The 19911-nt window shown below is 38.5% G+C and overlaps 1 protein-coding gene across 3 annotated transcripts in view; it reads right to left on the bottom strand.

Moving 5' to 3' along the window:
* MAST4 (microtubule associated serine/threonine kinase family member 4) overlaps window positions 1–19911 on the bottom strand; it is a 276965-nt gene that overhangs the window by 55279 nt on the left and 201775 nt on the right. For all 3 annotated transcript variants that reach the window (XM_058043349.1, XM_058043351.1, XM_058043350.1), the window contains 4 exons: window positions 18222–18310; window positions 6952–7021; window positions 4027–4047; window positions 3221–3299 (listed from right to left, as the gene is read on the bottom strand). In XM_058043349.1, coding sequence (XP_057899332.1) covers window positions 3221–3299; window positions 4027–4047; window positions 6952–7021; window positions 18222–18310 — 259 coding nt within the window. The remainder of the gene's footprint in view (window positions 1–3220; window positions 3300–4026; window positions 4048–6951; window positions 7022–18221; window positions 18311–19911) is intronic.

Below are 19911 nucleotides of genomic sequence, written 5' to 3' on the forward strand. Positions count from 1 at the left end.
AAAAGAAGAAAATGAAAAACATCTCCAAGAAGTGAAGAAATAGTCACTAGTTTTAGAATCCCAAGGCAATCCAAGTGCTTTTGCAGGGCTTATCAGCAATAGCAAATTCTCGGGCAAAACAGAACAAGAAACTAACCATGAGATACTGCAGAAGCCAAGACAATAAAGCCTAATGTGTTTGTCTCAGACACCAACAGCAGGGTGGCTGTGCCGCCAAACAAGGACTTCAGGTAACAACAGCCAAGGACTGCTGGCAATAACATGCTGTGAGAAAGAACAAGATGTGACTGGACATGGAGGTAGGACAGCACTCCTCTGGGACAAAGGTCTTTGGTCTATCTCCTGGAGATAAGCACAGCTCAGCACAGCACAAACAGAGAAATGGGGTGGAGAAGCAGGCACAGAGGGCAATCAAGACTGCCAAAGACCCTCAAAACCCTCTGAGACCCATTTCCACAAGGACTTGAAAGACTAGACTGTGAGTGATCACTAATTTGCATTGAAAGTGAGAAACCCACCTTCAGGGTGGCAACAGCTTCTCTACAAAATGGTACCCCCCCCACTCCCACACCAAGCCTCAGGCATCCCCAGGATCCTGAGATATCCCAGCAGCTGGACTAATGCTGGAGCCAGGACAGGTGATCTCTTCCTCCCCCCTTATCCCCCCCTTTTTCTTCTTTTTTTCTTTCCTTCCCAACCCACCCCTTTATGCAAAACACACTGACATGTGCTTATACAGCAGGTCAGAGACTAATACATCAATTTCTATGTCAAGTGTGTAATCTACAAATATAACTTAGTGAGTTTTTGTGGATCATTTGAATTCTGTAATTTCTTTTGACCACAAGTATTTACCAATCTGGGTGATCCCTTACTCTTAAAGTGGGACACCATTGATATTTATGGCATGAATTCTCTACTGCTGCTTTCTTCAAAGAAATTAAAATTTATTTATTGGAAAAACGCGAAACACGTTTATTTCCACAAGTAAGAAACTGTTTACTCAATGGTAGGAAAGACATATAAGTATGTTATTATTTATATATTCTAGTCAGAAATAATCATGGGCTAGGTCAACAATGATGTATTACAGAAGTTAAGACATCTAAGTCCATAAATGTATGGACAGCAGATGCAAATACCATGTAAAACTGCTCCACATTCCAGGATGCCTACAGCAGCTAGTGAACTTAAGCAGGGAAGAAAGCATATTAATTAGAATTACCATTTTAAAACTGAAGATATCAAGGAAATTAATAAGGACAGAAAATTAAAACTGTATTTTGATCTGGTTTTGACACAGCTTTTAATCTCCTCTCTAGCACAAGTCTGTTTCCTCCAACAGTGACAGTGTTACAAATTCCTTTATTTGATATAAACTCCTTTATGTCAATATATTTTGGGTGAAGAGCACAGCATATCTGATCTAGTTCCAATAAGAGGTATACAAACATGCCCTAACTGAAACTGCTTACAGAATTAATGTGAAACCAAGGAATTTACTAGGCAAAAGTAACATCTACACAGAAAAGAAAGCAGAGGTCAAAATCAGGGCTTTAGAGAACAAGCTCTTACGATACACGAAATTACCCAACATGGTTTAAGACAGATAGAATTGTCCTTTCAGAAATCTTTGTAGGCAAAAATAAAATGAGAGTTGATCGTAACACAAAATAGTTGTATTTCATGATTGTACAGAACATGAAACTGGAACTCTACTGTTCCACAAGAGAAACTGAACAAATCCACTGGAAGTTGGAAGAGAAAGCCTACTTTAATTGCTAAAGAAACAGTTTAAAAAATCAATTATTATCCATTCAGTAAAATGTGCTACTCATAAAAGGTAAAACACCTTTAATAGCCATATAAAGCATAAAACATTGAAGGGCCATAGTTGGATCTACACAGACTATCACTTCCACTGCAGTGATGTGCTCTGTCAAAATGTCAACTATTTGCTATTTCCAAAGCAGGCTTTCTCCACGGCTCTACCTCCACGGCCTCTAGGCGTGACTACCACAACCAAGAGCTCTGCTCCAGGTTGTAACAAGAGACAGTCGTTCCTCTCCAGTACAGAGATGTGCAGATGCACAAAGTAGAGGCTAGTATTTCTGCCACGGCTGGCTCCCGAGTTCTGGAGCAGGATCCAAGGCACTGCTGTGGCATATGAGATGCACAGGTATGGGGGGGCTGACAAAACACTGGCAGAAGCAAGCCTGAGGGGAGCCAAATCGAACCCAGCTAAACACTGACAACCAGAGCTGAGCCCAGCAGTCTGGCAGCAGACAGCAAGACATGGACAACCCAGCTTTTTTGGGGATTTATCCCTCATTGTTTCTTCTTCCAGCCTCAGGGATGGGGAACACAAGCCACAAAGAGCAAATGCCATCTTGTCTTTGTCTCAGCAGCCACACAGAACTGAGCTGAGGTGCTGAACACCTTTTATGTGTAAAGCACCTTCTCTTTTGTAAATTTTGTTATCAATATTGTTGCCATTACCATGCATTTCCTACTCCTTAGCTGCTAGTTTTCTGTTGTTACCTCAACCCATATTCTCTGCTGTTGTTATCTCAACCCATGGTCTTTGCCTTTATCCCCCTCTCACTGGAGCAGGGTGGGGAAAATGGGGATGGCCTACTTGTAGTTTAATAGTTTTTTTTTAAACCACCACAATTGCACTGAAACAACTGGTCCAAAAGGTAAAAATTAGTAAGTTAAACTTATTCTATTATGCATCCCAAAGGATTCCTTTTATTCTGATTACAGCCATCTGAAAGGTTATGTATCTAACCTATCATCATGCACGAACATCTCACAATTGCCAAAAGAAAACAAAGGCTAATGCGTGATTCATCTCATCCTAAGACAGCAGTCTAACCCAGGACAGGTGAATCATGCCATAGACAGTTTCTCTTTCTTCTTGTCATCAAGGCAGCCTCAGTTAAGACTTGATACCTAACTATTATCTGGTAAAAATAAGGCAGATCAAAAGGGAGCAGCTGAACACTATTCACTACCAAAAAGTATCTCTCAGCAAAGTACACATCGTGCAAAGTTTTCTTCTATTTCAGGGAAGCAAAGCAGTTTCCTATCACATGTTAGTTCTAAGTCTATCAAACACAACAAAACCTACATTGTCTTTTCCTAAGAGAAGCATGCTACATTTGAGAAGCTAAAGCCTGCAGACGACATCCATCAGCACAGCCAAACAGATACTTACAGAAACAGTTGAGCTGGGTGTATTTGTACCATAGCCAGAAGAAGGGAGAGAAGCCAAAGACCAGCGGCGACCATCAGTCCTGGAAGTTATGAAATGGAGGTCAGTCAAATGAACACTGCAGCATCCTAATGCAGTAACATCTGTTAAGTATTACTGGGTAAAACTGCATCCCAAAAGCATGATAAAAATAGGGGCTTTAACAAACAGTATACTTTCACAGGGCACCACAGTAAACAAGCATTCACCAAGGATGAATTATTTTTATCGTGGTTTTATTTATAGTTAAAATTCTATGAGATGGAACAACCACAAAGAGAATGAACAGGTCCACAGAACTGGTATCTAAAACAAACAGAAAAGGACAATAAGCTCACAACTTTTAGGTCCATCCCATAAAAATTAATGAGAAGCAAATTTAAAAAATTGTGAACAAATGCAGACCACTGTGCTCTGAGCCACAGAATAACCATCACATTCTGATTGATATAAAAGGGTAGTGCATTCTTCAGTGGCATCAGCAGAGGGTATCAGCAAACTAGCAGGCTAATGATTAGGTAAAACCAAACCTAAATGTTAAATGTTACATACATGACACAGGAAAAACAAATCTTCAGGAAAAAATCATGCTCCCTCCAAATAAAAAAATTAAATAAATAAATAAATAAATAAATATTATAACCAAAACACGATTTATGTTCTTCATTGTCTGAGGTAACAAAGACAACATGAAACTTCAACATTCAAAGTGGCAAACAAAAAAACAACTATGAGAGAAGTGTTTGGCTTTTTGAAAAGGTAGAATTTACCTGTCATTTCGATGCCCATGACTGCAATACAATTGAATCAAGTGTGTTAAAAAAAAAGGCAGAATAATATATAAATAACAAAGCAGGTCAAGTTTTTATTAACAAGTAGTATGACAGTTAGGAAAGCAGAACTGAAGATCTGTTTAACAAGTATCACGTCACAAGTCTGACTGACACAAAAAGTGAAATTCTGAAGAACTGAAGATTTATTGAAGTGTATTTTTGAAGAACTGAAGTAATGTCAAATCAGCAATCTTAAACCTATTGATGCAGAGGTTTAAGTGGTTCCTTCCTTCAAACCAATAGTCTAAAAAGCCCCTTGCTTCTTTCCAATATATCCACTTATTCATCCACAAACTACAATCAAAACTCTGGGACTTTGTATACATAAAGTTTAAGAAAAGGAACTACAGTACATTATTAGTATTAAAATGTGAAGAGCACATGTACTGCTAATTGTGTCAAATACTGAACTCTGGAAAAAACTTCCACCTCTACCATAATCTTGTTCTTAATTCATTCTTTCACATTCTCTTCTTCACCCAAGTATGTAAGAGACACCTCCAGATGAAAGCACCATTCTAAAAGTAGTTTTCTCTTCATTTGGCTTAGCTGCTCACAATTGAAAGAACTTAGGCAGTATTTAAACATGGGTGAGACCATGTATTCTGCATCTGTGAGAAAGAAAGTATTTCTTAATTGAGTAACTCATAGTGAACAGGGTACTTGAATCACACAGAAAGGCTGCCAAGGGTGCAGATAGGCTACCCCAGAAAGTCATCTGGGAGGCAAACATGGGCAAACCGGAGGTATTCATAAGGCATTATGGGAAAAAAGCCCCTATAGCATTTTCCCCTGGACTCTTTCTACACCATTTGCTTCCATCCTAAAGTATGGCTTTACTCACTTTCCAGCAGCTCTAGAAAGGGCAGTCTGTCACCTACCCACAGGTTCGTAGCTGCTGGACTTGTATGCACAACAGCAGCACTGACTTCCAGAGGCACAGGCTATTTCTGGGCACTGATCAGCCCACCAGACATGGGCAGAGGAAGGTGACTCTCCAGCTTGGTTCTGAGGCACTGGGAAGGCACCCTCCAGCTCTGCCCACTGGCTGGAAGCGCAGCACAGGGGCATCCCTACGGCAGGTCCCTTTCCTATGCCTGCTGCAGGCAAGGTCAGCGCCTGATGAGAAGGGGCTACACTAAGGAAGCAGCTTCACAGAAGGTCTCAAATAATTTCCTTTCCCTCTCTCTCCCTTCCTCACACTGTCCCAGCTTTTTGGTATCCCCACTGATTCGGTGGCAGTGGATAAAAAAGCATCCACAGCCCTACACCATTGCCCCTGCTCCTTCAACCTGCTCTATCACCCTTGTCCTTCCCCTCCTTTTATACCTATTAAATTTACAAAATATAACAGAAAAGGCATAAAGTCAGAAGTCCGTTGTCATTATTCACAGTGCATTTTACTATGAAAATTCATCCTACCAAACTTATATGAAAACAACCACAACAGACATACCAAATAATTAAGAAAAAAAGTTGCATCAATGCAGTATTAAACTTCATTGCCATCAAACATTTTCAATATAAACACAGAAAAAAATCAGTTTCCACAGAAAATTGCTCTGAATGTTTCTTGAATCCCACTGAAGTGGTGAGATATTTTTAAATCAGAGAAATTTCCTTCAGTTAAAGAATCTATTTAAAGCGCATTACAGGGCTCTAGAGAGGTCAAAATCCAAATGAAACACTAGAAGACAAATCCTTTTCTTTTTTCATGAATTCTGAATTCTAACGTTTACAAAAGTATAATATTTTAAACTTTCTGTTGATTATGGGTAGGAAGAAAAACTATTTCTCGGCTGCTGTATTTCTAAGCAATGCTCAATCTTTCACATCTGTTTTTTCCATTATAAACTATTTCTGGATTTAATGAATCTTTCTAAAAATATGCTCACAAACAAATGCAACCTCTAAAGAGATAGTATCTCTGACAAAAGGAAAACTATCAAGAGGAAGTAGATTCAAAAGAAATATTCAACTTAAGATAATTTAAAAAGCAGCATCATAAGCTACTAAAAAGATTGACAAGATCTACTGTCACAAATTAACTAGATTCAGATTCAAAAATTATGCAAGCTTTCACCCCTTTGCAGCTTTAAAAAAAAAAAAAAAAGTTAAGCCATTTTCTTGCAATTACTTTTGAGAATTTTTGTGTGCTACTTTACTGATCTCCCAAAATAAAGTGACTAAAACTTTACAGGCAAGTTATAGCTCAGCACAAACCCATGAGTTAGATGCCTGACACTGCTTAAGCATCCCAATTTCATTTTTTATATATATATATACTCCTGGCTAAACATATAAATTCTGCTTACCTTCACAGACATAAGAGCTAATGAAAATGTTATTTGCAGTAGGGTGACAATGTGTTAAATGATGGGGAGCCACACTGGCACAAACAGGCAGTCTCCCATGACATGCTATCAACTTTGGTTATAGATCATTTAATAATGATTTACTTCATAAATCACTTCAAGTTCACTTTAAACCTTCAAAAATTCTACTAACATTAATTAATCCTCACAACACTCCTGTGACAATGCTTATTGTCTCACAGACACTGGTACAGATATTGAAACAGGTCAATGACAGGTATTCAAGGTATGGTACTAAGACAATGTCTGAATCAGATTTATTACAATTAAATCATTATTCTATTTTTTAAAATTAAAAAGATGTGCTCGCATTGCATCACACATTCAGTAGTTTGTTGCCGCTGAGGTTTAAAATGGTTTACAAAAATGAGCTAATACTTATTATTCTAAGTGACAGACCTGACAGATGTATTTGCAATCACCTTTTGTATCTGCATACATTTCCTTTATGCAAAACGTATGTTGAATACTACGAACAACCTCTTACCTTCGTGCAAAAGAAAAGTGGGCTGAGGCACTGGGAGAGAAATTCCTAGGGCTATCTTGAGGACTGTTTCCTGTTGGAGATGATACACAAAAAATTATTATTAGATGGGTAGGGCGAAGAGAAGTCACTAAAAACATTCAGATGTATCAATGCCTGCATTTCCAGTGGGTTCGAAATGAATTTCAGAATTTTTTCTTTCACAGCCGCTCTGAAAATGAATTCTGGAACAGAATCTTATTTTGACTCGTGTTTCATTTATAATGAGTTTTAGTGACTGGATTTTGTAATTCATCGAGAATTGTTCATTAAGCCTTTTAATTTGAAAATTCTCAAAACAATTCAATAATTGTTTAAAGAAACCAGTACATTAGCTTGAAGAATAGGTTTTTAATGTCACAAAAAATATTGGTTTTTTAAAATATTATACAAAACAATGAAAGATAGAAAAATCATTATCAAAGATTAAGCCCATATGTGAAGTTTCTACAGCATTTTCACAGGCTTCCTTGCAATTTTTTTTTTCATTGCTCATTTTTTTATATCTCCAAAACAAACAAGCAGACAACACACTGAACTGAACTTTTTTACCCTTACCTGCATTTTGTGAACAGGTTTCAACTTTGGAGTTTGTTACCCCTTTCTATTAGAACACCTGATCTCCTGCGGACCAGCATGAGTACAGAAAGGGAGCAGCTGCTGAGAGCTGCTCTACCCCTCTGCCTGTATAGTTAAAGGAGAAACTGTATTCCTTCCTTTAGAAGGAATAAAAATGGCCTCTAAAATAACCCCCAAACCTACAAAATACCTCTAAACATATACAAAAAACCACAAACCCCAAATAAAAAAAACCCAAACAACCCCTCCCCAACTTCCCCTCCCAAACAAAAAAAAAGCCAAAAGGATCCAATATAAAGTAGTATTGGCATACATCTAACAATCAATCTTTCCTTAAACTTTTCTTTAAAATAACTGTAGCAGCAACACATGAAAATAGAAAAAAAAGTAATGCATTTGTTGTAGCATTTTATTTTTGGATATAAATGAGACTGAAACAAAAGCAATTGATTAAAAAATAGCTCCTATATAGCCAGCTAGAAACAACGTGAAATTTCTGAGGGGAAAATCACTACCTATGTGTGACAAGGCCATTATAAAAAACTGAGTCCTTAAAGGGCTTCAAGTGGCTTTGACTGCTATCCAAATGTTTGAATCAACATTGCATTTATCACAGTGATATCCATAACAGATTGCATTAATTCTATATGACAAAGCATAAACCTTGAGTGATTAGGTAGCAAACACAGTGATCAACACACATCCCCACACTACCCCCCTCCCCATTTTGTCTAGAAGCAGATGCAAGATGCTTTTTGAGCTGCACTGAGCAGCTTTTGCAGCTGCTCTTTCCACAGCCTCATGAGACATGGATTCCACTCTCACTGGCCAATACCCACAAGTTTTTTTTAGCCATTAATCTATCATGGCAGAATTATGCCTTCCTACATTCTCTGCATCCCCTCAAGACCCCAGCTTCTTCATTACCCTTCAGACACTGTTGAGGGCCTCAATAATTTCAAGGTGGCAAGGATTTTCATTCCCTGAATGGACTGGAGCAGAGGGAATCTGAAGCCATAAATTCCCATCTTTAGTTGGGGACTAAAAAAAATTACTCTTACCTTCTATCAACTGTAAACACCAAATTACTGAGAGCCACAGTTCATTCAATTTAACAGCTAACTGGATTTCTTTTTCTGAGACCAGAAATTATTTAACAAAAATAAGCTAAAAAAAAAAATTTAACACTGTGCAGATAAAACAGTCACAAACATTAACTGTCACACTAGAAAAACATCGGCTGTAATCTGGAGTGTGTTGTGGCTTAGATAAGTAAAAAAGACAAAGAAGCTACCTTGAACTCTGGCAGAAGAGCATAGAATTAGCCTTAACATAGTGAGACAAACAGCTTTTGACAGGAAACAGTTTCACAAATCAGAATATGGGACTTTGTAAACCAATTCCTTTTGTTTTGCTAGCTGAAGTTATATATGGATATAAACAAGCTTTTAACACACATCAAGGACATACTTTACTGTCCATGGGTTAAAATACACACAAAAACTTCATAAAGAAGGAAAAAATATGATTAAATAATGTAGCAATTTTATAGCTATCGGTGTGGATTTGGATTTGTGGAGTCACAATGCTGCAAACTATGTTGCTAGAATCAACACAGATCACTTCCTTACAGACAAAACCTTAAGAAGTCAAAGTCTTACTCAGGAAGAGCATCAGATCCTGTTATTAGGAAAATCAGCTTGGAAGCATTACTTGTAATAGCAAATCAGCTTCTAAAATAACAAGACTGGTGATGCCATACACATAATACCTGGATACTAAATCCTGAAGGTTTATCTAGAAATTGTAAGAACTCAGACAAACCTGGAAATGAAGAATGAGAATACAAACCCCTAAAGACAGGAGAAACAGCTAGTGCTATTACAGGTATAAGGTGTAGTATTCCAGAGGAGCAAGACAGGCTGGAAGCAGAGTCTCACATGCGACCTTCATCCATCAAGGTATCCACCCACCCATCTGCAAGTCAACACCTGGGAGACTTTCAAATAAAATCTAGTGCCAGTTACCTCTCTGTCCATATGTGCAGGGCTTGCTGATGAGTCAAAGCCTACTGTTCTTTGAAATCTGCTTGCATTGTATGCTTTAGTCCTACAGTATCTCTGTGTGACGGGGATTACTGCCCAAGTGTTTGATTTAGTAAAGTAAACTGGACTGGTGGTCAGGCATTAGACAATTAACTCCAGCATCCTCTGGGAGACACAATGAATAGGCAATTAATGTAACAAAACAATACTCTGCTTCATAACAATACACAGGGTGGCTCATTTTGCAAGTACCTATTGTTAAGAAAACTGTATCAAGACAATTAAACTGTGGTTGTTTTGCAAGTAGCTTCAAGAAATCCTGTGTCTTTGCCACTGAGGGAAGATACTTCAAATATTTTTTAAAAAGCATGTTACAGTCACTGCATATTATTAATGTACTTTTAATAGCTGTCTATCTACAAAACAAAGAGTTTCAAAAGCAATGATTTTCTGTTAGTATGGAGGGAATACCAGATAATTGATAATTGTTATCCCAAATTCCTGATGGATCAAAGACAAATCCAGTTTGAATTTTTTTAAAATGTACCACAGTACATCAGTGCTCCATTAATACAATGATGCGTTGTACATTCCTCTGTGTCAGTTCACATGATGATGAGTCCTGACTGTGAACTGAGTAATACACAAGACATCATCCACCTGCAGTTACAGGTCTGACCTTCTTACCATAAGAAACAGCATTAGTCAGTAGAACATACCCTGCTGGGCAGAATCTACACTAGAGGAATCATTCTGAATACTTCTGCAGGCGCTTTCCAAAAAGTGAGGAGCTCAGGCTATTTAAAAATCTGGATTGACTATACCTGAAACCAGCAAAAAACTTGCCTCAGCTATGGCAAGGAAGGTCTGTATGATCCTTAAATCCATCTACAAGAAAGCTCTATGTGTTCTAACCATTAATTAAGTACTGAGAGTGCTTTTTTTACAGGATTTAATTTCTATCTGCATGTAACTTACTATTTAGAGTTTCTTCTCCTGTCCTTAAACCAGTAGAAGATGATTTGAAATTTCCATAACCATTAACTGCACCCAAAAGAAATGCTAAATAAAAAGTTTTGTTTTAGCAAATCTGTTTTTGTAATTCTACATATAACAGCAGTCAGAGTAATTGATATATTGCACGAGTTTTCTTTCAAAATCTGACATTCAGAGCCCTGCTTTATATCCCAGCTTTTAGCATTTCTATACTTTACCACAAAAACACACTATGGGGCCTTATTTATTTACAAGCATAGCTTTCTTTCCCTTAAAATATATGGTGCAAACAGCTTTGCTGATTACTATGCTTCCATGTTGCTAACTAAAGTACATCTCTCAGAATTATCTGATGCAAGCAGTGAGCCCTGACATAGTGAGACCACACTATTAACAGCCAGCATTCCACCAATGTTGACCTAAAAGTCTGAAAAATCCTAGAAATAGGATTACAAGAGGAGGTAAAACCTTCTTGAACTTTAATTTTGCTTTAGGGAATTGCATCATGTAATCCCACTGTGAAAGACTGATGTCTCGAGACATTTTGGGATAAATATGTGCTAAGGAAAGGGCAGGTCAGACCTTACCGTGGTCTGACAAGGCAGTGCCCGGCCCTGTACACCCCCAGCCCCCTAAAGCCTGTATCACAGAACAACAGAGATGTCGCTCTCTGGCACAGTGGAGGCAATGGCCCTCTGGAGCCTCTAACCCAGCTCCTGAGTGGCCAAATGACTGGAAAACCCACCAGGGGAAAGGGCCCAGGAAGTCCAGGGGCATTTAAGGCCAAACACAAGGCCGTGGCATTGTCTAGACCTCACTTCCTTGGGGAAGTTCTCCATAAACGGTGCTGGAACTCACAGGTTGGTTACTGTATGTGGGCACTTATGTATCTTTTCTGTCTTTCCGTTCTTCTCCTTCTTCTAATCACCTCTTCTTAGAATTTCTGAGTAACTTAAAATCAATCCCATTTAGTGTTTGCTAAGTTCAATGGGCCAAGTCAAATCTTTGAGAAATGATCTATGCTGACTGAATGTTACACTAGAACTTTTGCCCAAGTTCTCTGATATTCTGAAGTTGCCAGTGAAGCTGTTTTTGTTGTTTGACCTCTTGAGAATATCTTGTCAGTATTTCCCCTGTGTATGCAACTTGAGGTACATGAACAACCGTAAGTAATTTAACAACTTCATTGAGTGAGCTGTTTGGGGCCTTATACCTATTTATGCAATCTCCTAGAGAAAGTCAGGTTTGTCCCTGCCATACTTGGGTGGACAATTCTTTAAGATCCCTCATGTTCCAGTATATATGACCAGCATGTGTTTCTCTTTCTACTCTATGAAGGGGAGGGAGAAATTCTAATCTAAACCAGTCAGAATTGCCTATCATCTTCCAGTCTTCCGTTACTAAGGAAAGGAAGCAATATCTTTCAGTCTTATACAGAAATCTCCCACATTCTATCCCATCTGCCCTTCTCCCCACAAGATCTCACCTGAACATGTATGACAATAAACGTATGCAGTATTCCAGATGAAATCTAACCAGGAGACTGTACAGTGGCATGAAATATTTTCCAAATTTAAATGAAAATTACTTTCTTTATACATCTTCTGAGATTTCATTTTCAAAGCTCCACTAGACTGGTCCTTGCAAACATCATGTTATACAGAAAATGCAGTGAGATCCTAAACTAAACTCTATAATAGGTGACTTCACAGTTTATCACAGACATTTCTGTTACAGGTCCTCCAGTATAAAATGTTGCATATTGCAATTTCATTCTTTTTTATTCAAGTCATTCACTCACTTCAAAACAGTTCCCCGATGTTATGTCATACTGGATGTCTTCCAAATTTGTGTAAGCTACAGTAATTTTTGCCATTGCCACTTATAAGAATGAAATGTTTGGCCACAAAAACAAAACCTGATGACTCGACTGATAACCTCCACTCACAGTTTATAATATTCCTCATTTTAGCACAAGCCCCTTTATACCCTTAAACAATTTCCTACTTATCTTACAATTCTTGTCCTAGTCATCTCAGCGGCACCACATGGAATATTCTTAAAATACAGACAAATAAAATTTACAGCACTGTTCCTAACAGCTAAATCTTGCTCCTTCAGCAGATACAAATAAGAAGCACCACCTGTGTCTATTAATCATTAGGGGTTAGTATCAACCACATGAAGAAGCTCCTGTGACTTCTGAGGTGGGGACACCTGAATGCCCTGACTTGCTGAGATTATAATCATTCACTTTGCAGGCTGGGTGGTGCAGATGACCTGCCTACACAGCATCAGACAATCAGCTGGAAAAGCCCATTAATGACACAGGCACCAGGTACGATCCAAGCTATGCTGCAACTCTTAGCTTCCCACAATTCTCTATGTATTCAACAGCTCATGGAAAACTTAGAAGTACTTTTCAGCAGGATTAACACCTTTCAGCCTAAATACTAAAGGCAAAGGATGTCCTCACCACTAACCTAAGGCAGTTGCTAATGAGCCTAAAGGTATTACCTAGCATGCTTTCTATTTTTGCAAGAAATAGAATCACTTTATGTAGTGAAAGCTGATACTGTGTGATCTTTACCTGGATGCATGAGGCATGGCAAAAGGCTTCAGTTGCAAACTAAAGTCTGCAGAGATCATTTCTGTCTGTAAAGTCAATCAGCTACAGGTCCTGCCTAGAGAAAAACTGATTTGTATACACTGTATTGGCAATTAACACATATTAACAGACATATAGTATCTGCTGTACATACTGTCTTTTTCGTATCTCATTTATCATCCTGAGTCTCAGACCTTACCCCATGGGCTCCCAATCCTTGGACTACCTACTGCTCTAATAACACTTTAGTGTATCCCAGAAGCTTTTATGGTCACAGTTGCTTACAAACAAATCTGCCCCTTCCCTGACAGGTGCCACTCATGCACTACCTGCAGTCTGCACAATCTACTTACTTCATAAGACTGTCTCACTTGTCTCTCCCTCCCATCTGACATGAATCTGCGTATGACTGGGATAGCAAGGCTAATAGTTAAAAAATTCCATGTAAGTATTCAGTGCTTGTCCCAATCAGCTAGCATCTGTAAAGATTAACAACAAACTCCCTTGTAGGAAAAATCTTCTATTATCTCCAGAGTAAGCAATGAAAACTGTGGGGGGGAAGAGTGGGGGATAATTTGCCTGAGATCTCTATATTAGACTTTCTCATACGAGGCAATTATTATTACCCTAAACTTGGGCCACTGGTCCTCCTCAAAGAACTTCTATCTAAACTATAGAACAGCTGATACCTCCAGTTCAGACTGTATCTGGATGAAAAACACGACTATAAGGAAGAACATAGGTATAAAATGCAGTTGGAGAACTATGCTTACATCCAAGATGTTCGTCCTCTAAAACAGAGCAATCCTATTCACATCCAATCTAGTTCAAATCCAGTTTATGACTAAACTAAAGTAGCTACTTTATGACTAGTAGTTTATGACTAGACTAAAGTAGCTACCTGAGCTCTTCAGCATATCTGAAGTAACAGCAGATTGCTTCCAAAGCTGCAGCCAGACCTCTAAATGATTGGTCTGCGGATACCAAAGATGAAAATGTTCTTGAGCAAAGTCAGAGGCACTGGCAGGAGTGGTTATGCAGGGCACTCTAAGAGAGCTCCACCTTGAGATTCCAGAACACACCTTCACTCACTTTGCTACATTTGACACAGACGACTCACAGCACTTTTCTGTCCTCAGAGAAGGGGGGCCTTTGGGGAAACCAACCCAAGTAGCTTAAACTAGTGGTCCAAATAAAATAATCTCAGGTATGCCATGCAGAGTTAACTGAGAATGTATTTGGCTTGCTCTCAACAAGCAATGAGGAAAAGCGTGTTAGGGAATCCAAGGGTGTCCTCACAAAGAATGAAAAGACTCACTTCAGATGCCTCTGGGACAACAAATTCCCAACCAATGCCAACCATCTCGTTAGGACTACACACAAAGCCGAGGATAACACTAAAGACTACTAAGATGATAACTAAAAGAAATTGATCCCGGGTGGATTTTCAGGAGTGTGACAATTTTGATTCCACTCAACTAGAACAGTCTAGAGTAAAGGGCATTCTGATTTCAGCTGGGATAGAATTTTCTTCTTAGTCACTGTTCCAGTGCTGTGTTTGGAGCCAGCATGGGACGGACGCTGGCAGCACACTGATGCTTCAGCTGCTGCTGAGCAGTGCTCACCCTCAGCCAAGGCCCTTCAGTGTCCCATCCCTGCCAGCGACCACGTGCACAGGCCACTGGGAGGGAGCACGGCCGGCACAGTGACCCGAGCGGCCAGAGGGATGTTCCACACCGCAGAGCAGCGTGTCCAGGATGCAAACTGCAGGCAGCTGGCCAGGAGGGGCTGGCTGCTGCTGGGGGCTGGGCTGGGCATTGGTCAGCAGCTCGTAAGCAATTGTATTGGGGGTCACTTGCTTCTCTTGGGTATGATACACCACTCTCCCCTTTTCATTACAACTGTTATTGTTGTTATTATTATCTTCAGTAGTAATATTGTATTTTTTTGTTTTGTTTCAGTTATTAAACTGTTCTAATCTCAACTCACAAATTTTACTTTTAATTTTTTTTCTAATTTTTCTATCTGCTGTAGTGGGGAAGGGCAGGTGAGCAGCTGCATGGTACTTAGATTTTATTGCAGGTCTTTATCCCTTTGTTGTGCTTTAATCCCAGCTGGCAACTAAGATGGTAAAAACATTAAGAATCTAGTCCACTTAAATAAGAGCAACGAATGGAACTCTTTTCAGTAAGGGCAACAGCAGGCTCTCCCCAGAGATGGATAGAGCACCTGAGAGTAGGGAGTACAGGAGTGGTATCCAGCAGAAGGAAAAGCCTAACATGCAATATGAGGAAGCTAACGATTTCTAGGATAGGTGATACTAAGAGTCCTCAATGCCTAAAGTTCCTGGCTTTCTCATCAGTTAAAATGAGTCCCTTAAAAAAGGCAAGTGATGCAAGAACCAGTATTTTCTTTTGACAACCCAGTGACAAGAAATTGTGCAATGGTCTCATGAAGTTAAATTAGATGTTAGCATGCAACCTGATCCTCAGCCTGAACTCATGTGGGCAGATTGCATGAATGAAACAGAACTCTAAAAACACACAAGGAAAAATTCTCTAGAGCACATGCTCTTCAATGTCCTCCAAATTCTGCACAACCTCAAAAGAACATATTTGTCAAAAATGCATGTTATTACCACACTTCAGCCAAGAACAGACTACTGAATAAACCTGTTTGTTTTCAGTAAATGCAAGCACTGTACACTTTGCTGCACATTCAGCTTGCTACATGCTCCCCAAGGACTGGGAACTTTTTTGTCTGCCTCTCCCTCTTCTACTGTTCCCCCTTCCAAAAGCAAAAGTTAGTAAGAAATATTTGAAGGTTTTAGAGGATCATCTTCAGTCTCTCTGAAACTTAAGCTTGAGGTACGTGCTCCAGGCAGATGATCTGGCTGTAAAGTAAAAACTTCCAATTTAAAGAACTTTCCTAAGAGAATCTCAGCTTCAAAAAAGACCCTACAATCATCTATAGCTGGACAGGAGATACACCAGGTTCTCTCCTTGGAGTCAAGGAGGCCTCTCTGACTTGGAGCAAATCCTCTCAGCCAAGGAGGGCCAGCAAGCTGTACAGCACACACAGTCTCTTGTCACATCCCTCTACCACACTTTGCAAGGGAACAGACCTTCTGTACGTGCCACAACAGAGAGAAGGAAGGCAATGGGAGTGTGCAGAACCTAGTGCAGTTTAACACCTGGCAGCTCTGACAACAGAAATCACAGGATCACTGTAAATCCAGCCTCCCAAGTCTGACATTCTCACAGATTTACAGACATTAAACACTTGAAACTCTGAACTCCTGCTGCCTGTGTAGAGGAAAGTACTTCGCTTACTAAATTTGCATCTTTTTTATTTGTGTGCATTAGGATGACAGTCACAGGGATCTGATATACAGACTTGTCTAGGCACACTAGCCAGCTGAGCTAAGATCCAATAGTTGTGTGTATATTTACTATAATTACCCATTTACAGAAACAAGCTAATAACACAGCTGGACAGGCACATGCAAACATTAATCTCATACATGTGATGAGACTTACTATGAGGGTTACTAGTGCTGCTCAAGTGCCTAGCACACATGCCTTTGGAAATAGCCAAGTAAGAGAACCTACTGTATCCTGTGTAATGGGAGAAGCTGTCAGATTTCTGTAATATGCTTTTGAATAAACAGTACATACTGCTGAGTTAATGAAAAAACCACTTACACTTAATCTTTTTACTTATAGAATTGGTTTTCAACCTTCTCAGCCACTTGACAATAGCTGTGACATCAGAAATATTATTTCTCTTTTGCTGTTTGAGAAATCAATTCAAAAGATGAAGCAACTTGATGAAAGCCTGAGTCCACTGCCAGACAGGAACTTTCCACCATTTATCAAATACACAACCTATATCCAAATCGCAGGTAACATGTGCTGGTCAGCCCATACTTCAGAGTTCATCAGGCATCACTGTCCCAAGGTTTCCATTTCAAAACAGATGGTATAGTCATTTACAGCAGCAGACATGCTAGAGCAAGCATTGTTACTGCTTTCCGCAAGTCAGCACAGCACAACCATGGACACTTTTTATGGTGACCACAATCTCCTCCTCCAAATGGAAATTTCTGTGTTTGGGAGATCCAGAATGGCATTCCAAACATTTAAAAATTTAATTTTTCAGTTTCAAAACAATCTGCACCATGTTTTACTTTGTTGTTTTAAATGCTCTACTGCCTTGAACTCTTTAAAAATTTTCATGTTGCCTGGATTCCTACTTGTGGCAGCTGCTTCTAAGAGCAAAAATCACCACCAGGTTTTCTCTAACAATGTTGCTTCCATAAGAAAACTGGAGATGCCTTAATATACTTCAAAAATTCATGTGAAGCTCTGCACCTTCTTGTTTAGCATCTCCCTGCAAGAATATTCACAGTCATTGATCACACAAGGATTAGTGTGGTGCTTTCATTCTGGCCTGTGGTTATTGCCAATGCACCCTCAAAAATAAAAAGACAATAAATATTTGTGTAAATGTGAGGTGATATGCTAAAAAATGTTAATTAAAAAAATTAAGGCAATTATTATAAATTAAATATTTATTTATGGACATTCATTCAAGCTTTAAGTGCTTCAGATGTTTGAAAAGAAAAACAAAATTATCATCAATTTATTGCCATGCACAGCAATAAATACAGCAACTACAACAATAAATACAACAATAAGTACAGCAACTACCACCAAAGTGCCTGACACTATAAATCCTTGGGAGCAGAAGTTCCAGGGTCAGAATGTAATACAGACTCCACTACCTACCTTATGTGGTACAAGCTATAGGAAGAGCAAAGGTAGGAGGGGGAGAAAAAAACTACCAGAATGCAAGGTGGAGAAATAAAAAATAGTTAAATGATATTTTTGGACTGATCATAACATAGGATTTATGGATCTAAATATAAAACAGAAATTCAGAGAGGATGAAATCCAACTTTTTGCTATTACAGAACAGCAGTAGTAGCATAGTTATAAAATCACCTGTATGAGCTGAGAGTGGTGAATGAGGCCGAGGCAGAGCTGGAGACTGGCTACTGCCCATCAAACTCTTCCTGTTACTTGTTCTACAGCTGTGGGCAAAAAAAGAGGAAAGAAGACATTAGCATCAGAAATACAGCATGTAACACACATGGGCGTTTTGAGATTCTGCCACTGAGTTCCTTGACTTCCCAGTTTCCTATTAAAAATCAGAGCTATTGTTGTTTTTGTAGGCATGTCCAGGAAGTCTATGATTATAATGGATAATGGCAAAACCAGAAGTTTTCAAAGAAAATACACCATGGATACTTTTCAGGCTTGCACGTTTGCTGTTCTGTGCAAGGACCGGCATTTCCCTGTAGAGTCATTAACAAAATATTCTTCTCCAACTAAAGCTTATTTCTCTGCCATACACTTTTTATAAAATATAAAAATAAATATAATGTAAAACACAGTCTCAGATTTACAATCACCATTCAATGACTAAAACTATTCCTGTTATGTGAACAGTAGCTTGAAATCACATGCCAGAGAGTAAGACTTATCAATTTGAGAATGATGTAATAATTATAAATCTAATTCTTGAGATAAATTTCACATCTGTGCCTTTTGTCAATGGAACAGATGATAACTAAGAAGATGAATGCATTTTTTTTAATCATACATTTTTCATCTGCAAAGCCACTAATTTCCCATATCACAAGATCATTAAACAAATTAAAATTAAATTAAGACACTGATTAAACTTGGGAAAGGAGGTATTTTTCTTAAATATATCATACAGTTTTTATATATTAGGTGGCAGAAGTAGTTTCCTTCTTCCCTCATTCTACTATAACAAATATTCTCATAAACATAAATACCCAAACTACAAACATTCATGCAGAAGGAAAATATTATCCTGAACTAAGAGACCTTAGCTGTGTATGAACTGGAGTGCATATGCTAATGTTTACAGCACTGCAATCAGAATTTTTCTGTAAAGGTTTAGAAAAACTCCAAAACGTCTAAAATGGAGAAAGTTTATACACAAAAGCATTTAATTATCAAAGCAGACTGCAAGAGAAGAAGATTCAGATCTTATTTGTAGACATCTCAAAAAACGAATTTTGTAACACTATGATCATCTCTCACTATGTAACAGGCAGAAACTGAGACTAATTAGTCTAGATATAATTAAACTGAATAAAGTGCAAAAGAAAGGATGGAGTTTAACAGCATAAAGAAAAGCAGATGCAGAAGTACTCCAAAGTAATACAGAAGACAAGGAAAATAAAGAAAAATAACATAGATTAAAAGTCAAATATGAAATCAGTATAGACAGTATCTACAAAATTCAAAAGAAGTCAAACACTAAAAGCACTCTCCCCTTCAAAAATGCTTTGTGAAGCAGCAAGAGTGGCACTTCCAAATCTCTAATAGGTTAATGCAAAGCCCATTTGCACACTGCACAAAGTTTTGCCATATTACATAATTATTACAGTGATTTAACCTTCAAGTGTATCATTAGTGCAGACCTTTTTAAGAAAAGAATGTACAAAATTATTGCAAGTTTCACATGTGGAATACTGTGAAACTTGCAATAACTTTGTACATTCTTTTCTTAAAGAGAAAAGTCAAAACTTATTTAAAACATACACTGCCATTTTTAAGCCAAAAATAAAGGATGAACTTCTAAAATGTGAAATTATAA

This window comes from Melospiza georgiana, chromosome Z (genome assembly GCF_028018845.1).
Source record: "Melospiza georgiana isolate bMelGeo1 chromosome Z, bMelGeo1.pri, whole genome shotgun sequence".
NCBI lineage: Eukaryota > Metazoa > Chordata > Aves > Passeriformes > Passerellidae > Melospiza > Melospiza georgiana.